The 12,894-nt window shown below is 28.9% G+C and overlaps 2 protein-coding genes across 2 annotated transcripts in view; both read left to right on the forward strand.

Annotated features, from left to right (window-relative positions):
* The window catches only part of LOC130896375 (roundabout homolog 1-like), an 84,521-nt gene extending 79,058 nt beyond the window's left edge, over positions 1 to 5,463 (forward strand). The window contains exons 8-11 of the mRNA XM_057804404.1: positions 423 to 740; positions 795 to 1,071; positions 1,148 to 1,334; positions 2,531 to 5,463. Coding sequence (XP_057660387.1) covers positions 423 to 740; positions 795 to 1,071; positions 1,148 to 1,334; positions 2,531 to 2,664 — 916 coding nt within the window. The 3' untranslated portion in view covers positions 2,665 to 5,463. The remainder of the gene's footprint in view (positions 1 to 422; positions 741 to 794; positions 1,072 to 1,147; positions 1,335 to 2,530) is intronic.
* A 2,835-nt stretch (positions 5,464 to 8,298) lies between these two features.
* On the forward strand, positions 8,299 to 12,173 carry LOC130896376 (tRNA (guanine(26)-N(2))-dimethyltransferase). The gene is made up of 8 exons (XM_057804405.1): positions 8,299 to 8,536; positions 8,592 to 8,897; positions 8,957 to 9,331; positions 10,599 to 10,752; positions 10,810 to 11,021; positions 11,081 to 11,162; positions 11,759 to 11,982; positions 12,036 to 12,173. Exons 1-8 carry the CDS (start codon positions 8,373 to 8,375, stop codon positions 12,127 to 12,129), a joined length of 1,611 nt encoding a protein of 536 aa, XP_057660388.1. The 5' UTR covers positions 8,299 to 8,372; the 3' UTR covers positions 12,130 to 12,173.
* Positions 12,174 to 12,894: the final 721 nt, after the last annotated feature.

A 12,894-nucleotide genomic window follows, 5' to 3' on the forward strand; every position in this document is an offset into this window, starting at 1 on the left:
TTTTCATCTATTCTAATCGATTTGTACCATTCATTCTCACTAATTTCCTATGATTTTGATCGATTTTCATTTATTTCCACTAGATTTTCATTGGCCTCTACTGATTTTCATTTATTTTTTTCAACTCTAATTGATCTTATAGATTCCTATCATTTTTAAAGATTTTCTTTGCTCCATATTAATTTTTATTCATTTAAATTATTTTTCATTGATCACTCATTATTTCCATTAATTTTCATTCATTATTTCCTTTCATTTTCATCAACATCAACGACATGTTTAAATAAAATATTCTATAATTATTTTTTGGTGGAATGGTTTCTTATACATTTCAAATTAAACCAAATAAACAAGCGACGTTGCCTACTATACTAAATATTCATTGAATTAATTGAAAAACTGATTAGTTTTCTCATATTCAGACCAATAGGTGCGGACTTACAATCTGGAGATTTCATAACAGAAACATGGTTCATGGCTCTTTTAATCAGCATGGTTTCTGTTATGATCCTCCTATTCGGAGCTATGATAATCGTAAGAAGGCGACAAATGTTATCGAAAAAGAATTTAACTCCGAGTAGATCGAACGGCGCAGTACTGGCAACACCGCTAGACGTCAAACACGAACCACCACTTTGGTTGAATAAAGAGAATTTGCCTGAATATTCCACCAACACTCTCCCGGATTATTCGAAATTAACCCCACGCAGTTTCAAGAAAAATGATTACTTACTGAATGGGTAAATACTAAATTATTTTTTTTTAAAGGTATTTAATAGGTGATTTGTTTTTAGTATAAATCCTTACGGTAGCGTTAATTTACGATCGAATCCTTTGAACCACGCCGAATTCCCTCGTCCCGATAATCTACAATATAGTTCGGAAAAATGTTACCCCGTGACTGGTAGAAAATTTGACGATTATTTGAATATGCAAATTCAAGAATACGCCAGTCCGAATGTCGAATCTAAAGTAGCAGATTATGCGGAAGTCAACTCGAACTTAACAGCCAACATCGAAGCCGTTTCACCAGCTCCTTATGCCACAACCACTCTCGTAGGGAAACGAACCGTAAGTTACACTCACCCTGTATATATATATATATATATATATATATATATATATATATATATATTTCCGTTTATAGCAATGGAATAATTTCAATACGGACGTCGACGACGAATGTCCATATCCGTCAGCGAACGGAGGCTATTACAACAGAAAAGTTTATTCAGATTCGTATTTTTCCCCTATTCAAACCCTGAGGAGGAACCGGAACGGGAAGAAACTCGAACAAAATCCACCGGACATTGTTTCACCATCTAGTTCGACAGGTAATTGGAACGTCAATGACAAATTACGAAACCTAACCTAACTTCACTCACCAATATCATAACCTAACATAATCTAACCTAACCCAGCTTCACCTAACCTAACTTCACATTACCTAACCTAACTTAACCTCACTTACCAATAACATAACCTAACTTAACTTGACCTAACCTAATATAATAATAGCCCTACCTTACCTTACTTCACCCAACCTAACCTCACTTACCAATAAAATAACCTAACTTAACTTGACTTAACCGAATAGAACCCAACCCAACCTAACTTCACCTAAACTTGGCTAACCTAACCTAACTTAACCTCACTTACCAATAACATAACCTAACTTAACTTGACCTAACCTAATATAATAATAGTCCAACCTTACCTTACTTCACCTAACTTAACCTCACTTACCAATAACATAACCTAACTTCACCAAACAATAACAAAACTTAACTTAACCTGGCAAAAGCTAAACTAACATAAGTCTACTGCAACTTTTTCCAATATAACTTCACCTAAATTAACTTAATGATAACCTAAAATAATTTAACGTAACCTAACCTCACATTACTTAACCTAACGTAACCTTATCTAACCTAACCTCAACAATATCATTGACCTAATCTATCATAACATAACCTAACATGCGAAAATAAAAACCTAACCTAAAATAATCTTATAAAAAAATATAACCTAACCTCAAAAATAATAATAACTTAAAGTATTAGTCTAAATCAGGGAAGACGAGAAATTATATCTCGTCGAGTTTGTTGGAGAAAAAAAAACTTAATATAAAATTATTACCCTGAAAAAATTATTTTTTTTAATACTTTTTCCATAGGTTTAGAGAAAAAATTTTGTATCATTCGTTCCTTAACGAAAATGGCACAAAATAAATGAAGCCGGACCTGTCTTTCTTTTTATAAATATAATTTTTTTGGTCTACTATAAACGAGGCCATTGAACTTGAAATAATGGATTTAATAATAAAATTACAACTTGGCAATGACGTAAAATACCTAATATGTAAACTAAAACTAAACTAACAGTAAAAAATGAAGTACTAAAATCTGAGTTGTGGCAACGCTGTCAAACAACGAAATTCGTAACGATTTTAAAGAATGTATACAACTTAATGTTCTCTTTTATACATATATATAATTCTGTATAATTAAAATTTGTTATATGATTCTAGGTCAACCCGTATACGCTCGAGTAGGACCGCCGGGATTATCTTGGCGAAACGACGTGCCATCTATGAGTAGTTTTACGCCGCACAAACAAGTCTACCATCACGGATCTAGTAGATCAGAACCGGGAAATATCTAATTTTTTTTATCATTTAAAGCAATTTTGTCAAAAATCTTAATATAGCTCAAATATGGTAAATCTGGTATTAAATGTTTCTACTTCCATATTTAGACTCGGTCGCGCAGAGCGATTCCTACTTTACCGACGTGAGGCGCGGCAATACAAAATTAAATAAATACATCGTTTCATACGTCTACCAATTTGAAGAAGTTCAAAATGTTAATTTTTATCATGAAACGGTTAATATTTGACAAAATTGTTGTTGGAAAGACTGATTTTTTCATGTTCTTTTTATTTGCTGATTCTTTTAGGTCTAATTTACTTATTAAATCTAGTCATGTTCTTGTTACGAAACTATGAAATTGTATAAAAAACAACTTGTTCGTCCAACACGCATAATTTTAAGTATTTCTAGTAGAATAAAATTCAGTTTTTTTCACTAAAAATAGTCTAAACAATAATTACAATCTACATCGTTTAATCAAATTGTTTTTCTTTAATAATTAGTTTCAATATATAATTTTGTTTTCATAAGAATTTGAATTCAAAATATTTCCTATTAAAAGAAAACTTTCAATTATGACAACACTGTTTATCGCAGTGAATAAGATAATGAATCGTTACAGAACTTCAAGGTGCCATTAAATATAGAGGTGGGAACTTCTACTTACATTTATGGCACTATAAATTACTATTTCTATAGGTTTCTGTTTTTTTTTTCATTTTCTTCCATATTCATTGAATTTGCTCCAGTTTCTGAACTCATTGATTTTTATAAGGTTTTCATTTGCTTTTACTGTATTTTCTTATGAATTTTCTTCAATATCTATAGATTTTGCTTCAGTTTTTCATAAATTTTCATCAATCTTCATTGATTTTTATCAGATTTTCATCAGCTTGTTAAGTTTTCTGACGTTTTTATGGCTTTTTCTTAGATTTTCTCGTCAATTTTCTTTAATATTCATAGGTTTTGCTCCAGTTTTTCATAAATTTTTATCGAACTCCATCAATTTCCTCCGGATTTTCATTTACCTATCAAATTTTCTGCGATTTTCCACTAGATTTCCATTAATTATCTTCAATTTTCATAGTTTTTTTTATTTTCATAAATATTATTTGATCAGTATTTATTTTAAACGATTTCCATCGATTCTCATTCATAATTCTCAGTTATTTCCTTTCATATTTTCATCAATATCAATAACTTCCAAAGATAGATAAATTTAATCGAATTTTTTTATACAAGTTGAATTTAGATTTTAAAAACAGTTATTTTTTAACTCGTTTAGAATTAAAAAGAATTCCCATCTCTATCATTCACACATTCTACAGTTTCATTTCATATTTCAAAAAATAAACCTTTGTGCTACAATGTGTAGATGGCGTGACTATTATAATGAAGGCTATTTTAGTGAACAAAAGAATATACGTTAAGGAATTATGTAGATAATATTTAGTGGTATTATTTTTAATCTGGTCATTTATTTTGTACGCCTAAATGATTTCAGTATCTGGTGTTTTTCGGCGCTAATTGAAAAACCCCTGTAGAGTAATTCGTCAATTGTTATACTTGACGTGATTTAAAAGATAAACTGATTTCTAGTTTTTATATTATGGTGTACAAATAACATATCAAGCCTAGAATTTATGTGATTTGTAAAAATATATTTAAGGTAAACATTTAGAAAGAGTGTTGCGACTTTTTTTGGTATATGAATATGAAAAATTGATTGCAACGAAGATATTCGAAAATTATCAGTACATTCTAAATATTTGTTAAATTTTAATAGGAGCATGTGGAAATTATGTAAAATTTTTGGCATAAACCAATCGACAGATATCACCTTTTTAATGAATATAGTAAAAGCGTTACCTTTTCTTATGTTATAAATCTACAAAATACAGTTACTTAACCTTGGCCTCACTACTATATAAAATGGCTACTGCTACTTAATTGTGTGAGATAATATTTTCCATAAATTATAAATATCATAGTACCCTTTTTTAATTCATTTACAAAAATGAAATTAGCATTAATTTTTTGTTTTTCAAATTTACGTATTTTTTCTAACAAGGCCGAAAACAGATCTGATAACAGTACGTATATTATCGACACATGTACTCTTAGTCATAATGAATCTGAATTTAATTCATTGAAAATGACAGCAATCAGAAGAGTTCAATATGAATAGAACCCAATTTAATGCTATCTCTTTTTAACATTATGAGATTATATCAAGGCATCCAAAAGTACTTAGGTCATTAGAAGAGGATAGAAGGTGTAAAGTTTGTTGTGGATCAATTCGATTTAATTAATTTTATACTTTTATATGACGTTTGGAAATTAGTTTAAATAATAACAAATGTTTAGATTGTTGTAAATTGAAAGAATTTCATCGATAAAGTAAAACAATACTTTTTCTATCGCATTTTAATAAGGAATATGTAAAAAATGTAAATTCTGTAATGATTAGATAATAGAAAATGTAAATTTCGCATTGCTGTCTTCCTGTGTTTCAAACTATTTCATATTACCATTGATTTATAAACGCCAAAAATGAAGTAGCCATAATATTAGTATTAAAAATAGCTAAATTAAATAAATATCAAAGCATCAATGTATTATTTCTTTTTTTGAATGAGAACTAATTTTTTTGGAAAAAAATATGTATCAATTTTTTTTTGAATCTATGTTAGTCTGGTAATATCCCCATGATATTTTTATAACAAAAAATCATGTGCCATCTTAATTATGTGTAATTACGTAAAACAATAACTATATACCTATGTACAGTTATGAATAAAAAATTGTATACACTCAGTTTTATTATTTTAACCCCCTTTTACATCTTTATACAACATGCAAAGCAAATTTTAAACACGGAAATATCAAAAACAATCCAGTTATACAAAGTGTTTTGTTAAGAAATACTTAAATTATCGACGAAAATTGAAATTACACAACATTGTGGTTTTACAATATGGCGGCTTGTGAGCAGATGCAACGCATATAATGTAGTAAAATTAAATTCAATATAGATTCTTGTGGATTTATAATTGAATTTGTAATATAACTGATGGCTAATTCAGCTTAGGAATTACAAATGATTTCATCTATATCTCTAATCTCATCTATATTTTGATGCCGCCATTATGGTAAACAATGAGGTCGTCTATAACGTCAAACGATTGCAAATAGTTGTTATATTTTAATTAATTATTATAAAATCAATATCATCGGGACTCAATTAAATAGAAGACGATATTTTAAATGATAATTTTATAATCAATTTTCTCTTTCACTTGAAGCCACCTAGCGGGTATCTATCATTAGTATAGCAGACCTTATACTATTAAAACCATATAAAATTAAAAAAACTATAAATATATGAACGAAAATTATATAATAAGCCATTTTTGGAATAAAAACACAAGAGAATTAATTTTTTCGTCCAAACGTGAATAATATTTGCATCTAATCAAAAGATTTGCAGAACTTGAAATCGGATAGGTTTTTAAGTCAAATTTGAAAAAATGGGTTTCGATTTTTGTATACGAAGAAGAGATAAACTATTTCACAAGTATTTTTTTATAAGAAAAAGTATTTTCAACTAAATTTTAACAAAAATTTTCATCGAAATAAAAATGAAACAAATATCTACATTTTAATTATAAAGATAATTTATAGAAACTTACCTTAAAAATTCTAATTAACAAACACTAATTAATACGCCTAGTATACAGGTAAAAATAGATAACAAACAAATATGTCAACCATTATTTTATACAGAATGTCTTTTTATACAGTAAATAAATTGAAAAATAGTATTGTTACACAAAATTGTACGTCATATACGAGGAAATATAAAACTTATAAAACTCGAAACATTGTTATTACATACGAGGTATGTACAAAAGTAGTACAGACACTTTTACAGTATCGAAAAAATAAACAGTTTTATCATAAACAAAGGAAATGCAACAATGTACAAAAGGGATTGGATACAAAATTACCAACAAACTACATACGAGGGTCGCTACTGAAGTTATAGATATGACAACGCTGATGTAAATATGTCAAATCTGACATTGACATCACAAAAATTGACATTTTCAGAAAACTGATATTGCAAAATCGTCATGTGACATAATTACATATATCGCAAATGATAATGGACGTACTGTATAATAGATCGTTATTTTAATTAAAAAAAAAGTCAGTTGTAGGCAATAAAAACAAAAAAAAAATTGCAGATAATGCATTCTACTTATAGGACATACTCATGGTAATTTGCATATTATCATTAAGTCACTGATAGCTTATCAGGGTATATAGTGTGTCGTATCAGGTAAAAAAATACCTTTACACATAAAAATAAATAAATAAAATTTGTGTATCTCTTTTTATTTTACATTTAAATGTATATGTGAATAGAAAAAGGAAAATAACTTCCGGTCTATTTAAAAATGTTCAAACTATTTGAAATACTTTGCCTTACGTGTCATTGTAACGTCGGCGATCATTGTGAAAGTTAGGTAAGTATACATTTTTTTTTAATTAATAATTATTGATTAACTCGTGTTTTTTACTATTTTTGAGAATTATATAAATAAAAAGTACTATTTGAAACGAATTTATTTTATTCCAATTCTATATTCTACATACAATACGTAAATCTATCGAAATTACCACAATAATTATCAAATTAATTAAATTGGAAAACAGTCACCTTGTACATAAGGTAAATTTCATTTCTATACTCCTCTCTTAATAATAAAATTTATAACCGTTTCAACTTACTTGCTCCTTGCGAATAAATTTGATTGAATGAATTCAGTTTGTTCGTGTGGCTCAAGTCAGGAAAAGTCGGTTTCAACTACAACTAATGAATTTTAATGATATTAAAACAATTTAAACACACTTTAAATACAATATATAACACAAACACACCACTTTGAAATAGTTCATTTACATATAAGTTTAGATAACTTTTTCACCTCTCCCTGTATTATAAATTATCGAAAGATTTAAGTAATAACATCGATATATAGTTACACAAAAAATAAATTATTACTGTTGATATTTCTTATCTAGTTAATAATGAAATAAAACTTAATTCTGAATAAATTTGTTTTTTATTTTATTAATTGACGTAACGCTATTTTGCACAATTTTGAAACTTCAAATGTACATCATAGATAAATTAAAAAAGATAGAGTTGTGAAGGTAATAGAAAGATGTAATAATTTCACTATCTATACTATAATTAATTACTTTAGGTAATATTTTTAATTATTTAAACATATAATGTTGATTTATTGTTACTTTATTCGTTATTTAACAATTGTTTTATAAAAGATTGGAAACAAACATGCGTCAATATTGGAAATTTTCTAAAACTATAATTCTGTATCAGATAAATCACCTGATTGGGGAACAGCGAATAAAAATCATGTTGTGTTTCCGATATAAATATTTTAAATATACATTTCCATTACATTCATTACATTTACTAATAAACATGTGTGTTATATTAAATTTTAATATCAATAGAGTATTTTTATATCTGGAAGCTAAAAAGTATAAAATAGCAAAACGCATTTACCATATGTCTATGATCTGATTGCTTTAATCAGTGAACGTTTACGATCAGATCACAACTTGACATATAAACTTAACCCCGAATTTTAACACTTAAAACTTAATAGTCGTACATTAATTGTTGATGTTACAATTAGTTAGACCAAAATTACGTGTATCAATAAAGATTCTTGTAAACAAAATGAACGAAGTAAAAGAAATTCGAAATATTTCAGAAGGTTTAGCAAATATTAAAACTAGTGGAAAAGTATTTTATAATCCCGTACAGGAATTCAATCGAGATTTAAGGTATTTATAATGCGAAATAAAAGTTATTCACAGTAATGTGAAAAAGAACTATCAGTATTTCAGTCATATCTACATTTGCTAAAGAATATTTTATCGAAAAAAAAGGTAAAGAAAAAGAATTTGTTTTGAATCCTAACGAATTTGAAATTAGAACAGCCGGTGATAAATACGAAGATGGTTTGTATATTTTGGAAGCTTTATCAGCTACAGGTTTGAGAAGTATTAGATACGCCAAAGAAATACCGGGTGTTCGAGAAATCGTAGCCAACGATTTTTCTGCGAAAGCAGTGGAAGATATTAAAAATAACGTTCGATTTAATGACATTGAGCATTTAGTGACGCCAAATCATGAAGACGCAACGTAAGTACACAAAACTTCGTTTTTTTTTCAGCAAGAATTGTTTTGAACGAAAATTTTAGAATTTTAATGTACCAACATAGAAAACATAATCGATTCGACGTTATCGACTTGGACCCGTACGGTTGCCCGTCGATGTTTTTAGATTCGGCAATACAAGCCGTCAACGAAGGCGGTTTACTACTAGTTACCGCCACCGATATGGCGGTTTTAGCCGGTAATTCTCCTGAAACTTGCTACTCCAAATATGGCGCCATTTCCATTAAAACAAAAAGTTGCCATGAAGTAGCCTTGCGGATACTATTGCAGTGCATAGAATCCCACGCCAACCGTTACGGTAGATATATTGTACCATTATTATCGTTATCCGCCGATTTTTACATAAGGGTGTTTGTTAGGGTCTATTCTGGAGCTCACAAATGTAAATATTCAACTAGGTGAGTATTTTCGTTGTGTATGAGGGTCATTGGTAAAATTTTCAAATCTGATCGTGAATATGGCAGAGTAGAAGTTAGCAGAAACTGTGGATGTATGATTTCAATGAAAAATTAAGAATGGAAAAGTTATACATGAGTTACGTTCTTTATCTAATAATCTGTTTAGTACAGTAACGGATTCCTTATACGATTATTTATGTTTTTATTATAATTGATACAGGGTAGGTTTCAAGAATTTAACATTTTTTGTAATTTTTCAATTGACCAATCCTTGTACATTATGAAGATGATGAATATTTTACGAATTGAATATTTTCTTCACTAAAAACAAATTTCTAGAAAAAATTTTTGTTCCAAAGTAAGTTATACGGGGTGGGTTTCAATAGTTTATCGTTTTTTGTAATTTTTCAATTGACGACTGCTTGTACATTATGAAAATCATACATTTTTAGGAATTCAGTATTGTCTTCACTAAAAACAAATATGTAGAAAATATTTTTGTTCCAAAATAAGTTGTAAAGTTTCAATTGACCATTTCTTGTATATTATGAATATCATAAAAATTTCACGATTTAATTATATTATATACGGGGTGGTTTCAAATAATAATTAAATTACTACTTACTTGTTTATAATAACAATCAAATGATCGTTCCCTGTATAATTTAAATATCATAAAAATTTTACGGTTCAGATGTAAAAATCAATATTTTTCTCAATAAAAACATTTTCTACAAAAAATTTGCTTTCAAATTAAGTTATACGAGGTTGGGTTCAAATATTAGTCAAATGACTGTTCCCTGTATATTTTGATTTCACAGATAAATAAAAAAATGTCATCCAATTTAATTAAAAAAATACTTTTTGCTTTTTTCAAAAAATGAATATACAGGGTAAGTTCAAATGATATTTTTATCACTTTTCGGGTTTTCAAGTGACTGCTCCCCGTATATAATATATATTTTTTCGAGATGTTCAAGCCTCAAATAAAAAAATGGTCATTTCATTTGACCACTGACCACTTTTGATCAAATTTCCCACAAATTATGTAAAATGAAGTATACGAAGTGGGTTCAATAATACTAAATTGATTGTTCCCTGTATATTATCAATTTTAAAAAAATTCACGATTCATTTAAGAAACGTCCATTTAATTTATCGCAAAAATTCACTACAAATTACGTTTTTTTTATATCTGTCATTTTTACGTTCAGATCGGAAATTTTCAATTCGACCCTTTTATATCGTAATATAAATTTCCTTTCAGTAAATTGTCTCACGTGTACCAATGTACCGGTTGCGACAGTTTCACCCTTCAACCCTTAGGTATAATTAAAATGAACGACAAAAACGTTAAGTTCAAAATACCTACCGGACCGCCGGTTTCCCATAAATGCGAACATTGCGGACAACCTCATCACGTAAATAGTTTTTTTTAAATTTTTTCCGCGGCATTATACAGTTTTTGATTATTCCAGATCGGCGGTCCGATTTGGTCGGCCCCTTTACATTCCCCGGAATTTGTACGACAAGTTTTAGACGAGGTCCGTGACAATTTTGGTACGATACGTCGAATACGGGGCGTTCTAAATGTCATTCGAGAAGAATTAATCGACGCTCCCCTGTATTATACTTTAGAAAAATTGTGCGGTACCATACACGTTGAACAGCCTCAAATGATGTCGATCAGGTGGGGTTAATTTTCATTTGACGCAATTAAAAGTGATAAAATGTCGGAATTTATTCAAGGTCAGCCATTTTGAATGCAGGATATAGGGTATCCTTCACCCATATGAATCCTACCTCTATAAAAACAGACGCTCCCACTAAAGTAAGTACTTGATGTAATAATTTTTTTACACGTTCCTATTTTGATTTTTTTTATGCTTGCCCCTTTTTCTGTTACAAGGGTAGTACCAAAAGTTGCAGCTCGTAATAACACTTTTTTCTACTACTTTTCCCCATAATCACCTTTTTATTCTTCCCCATGTCTTTTCTATACATTTATGATTATTTTTTTAACTCCCCCTTTTGTTCCTCTTCAACCATTTTTGTACTACAAGGGTTGTACTAGAAGTTCCGGCTCAAAGTTTCACATTTTTCCACTGTTTCCTCCAATAATTTCCATTTTATTCTTCTATACGTCTTCTTTATACATTCATGGTTATTTCCTTAAAATGTTGAGTGTACTTTGCTCCTTTTCCGCCTTTTTCTATGCTACAGTACCAGAAGTTCTAAATCAAAATTTCACGATTTCCTCCCAATAATCTACATTTTATTCAAGTCTCCATCTTTTTGATACATTTCTGGTTATTTTATTGAAGTTTCACACTCAACTGTGTCTCTCATTACTCATCTATTTTGTGCTACAGGGGTTGTACGATTCATTGCAACTCAGTTTTTGTATAGTTTTAATTAAATATCCAGGTCATTTGGGATATAATGAGATGTTGGGAAAAAACTCGCCCGGCTTCGAAAAAAAGACTCATAGAAGGTTCCCCTGCATTTTGTATCCTATCGAAAGAACCGGAGAAGGAATATTCGTTTAAACTGCATCCAGCAGCTAATCCAGAATCGAAAAAATTGAGACTAGTGAGGTTTCAAGAGAATCCTTTACCACATTGGGGACCTGGATTTAAAAATACCGCGATGTACGTATATAATCGGAATTTTCGGGAATCGTTTGTATGGTTTTGAATTACAGGATAGGTGATCAAAAAATCTTGAAGAGTCAAAGGAACCAGGGGAAGAGGAAAAAAGAAGGAGCCGATTGTACGGAACCGAAAGAAAAAAAATGATATTTTGTAACTTTATCGTAATAAATTTGAAGTTTAATATTTAATTATGTTTTATTTCCATCGAATATCAACCCTAATTCAATAAATATAATAAAAAGTTGAAAAAAAGTATTTAATTTTACCTTGTTTTAATCCCAGATTCCAGTAAATAACTTCATATTTCACTAATTTTAGTAGAGAGAAACTATAAACATTCACTAAGATTATGGAACCTTATGAATAAACTTGTATTATCACCAAAACGACAAGGGAAAACAATAAAACACTTAAATTCGTATACTATAAACACAATTTTGAATATTTTCACCAACATATAATTGACGTTAAATAAATGTCAATTGCTTACGGTAACTGATCGAAGTGATCATATTATCTAGATCATTCCGATACTATAGAATTAATACAATGTCGATACTAGTATAAAAAATTAATACGAGTTTATTTACTTTTTTTCTATGTAAAATCTGTACATACATCTAAACCGATTTCGCTAATTATTTTTTCATAATATTCGTTGAAGTACGGGAATGGTTTTTACGTAGAAAAAAATATGAAATATTGCATAAAAATAATTTGTTTTAATAGTGTCATCTATGAACGAAATACAATACTAAAAGTTATAACTTCGATTCACGTAATAATTATCTTTACACTTACTTTTACTACCGTTTACCAGATGGCATTGTAATTCATAATTCAATTTTCCACTAAATTTCATGATTTGAAGTAATTAAGGTTGCATATTCAGTAGATGGTGTAACAATA

The sequence above is a fragment of the Diorhabda carinulata genome, chromosome 7, assembly GCF_026250575.1.
Source record: "Diorhabda carinulata isolate Delta chromosome 7, icDioCari1.1, whole genome shotgun sequence".
NCBI lineage: Eukaryota > Metazoa > Arthropoda > Insecta > Coleoptera > Chrysomelidae > Diorhabda > Diorhabda carinulata.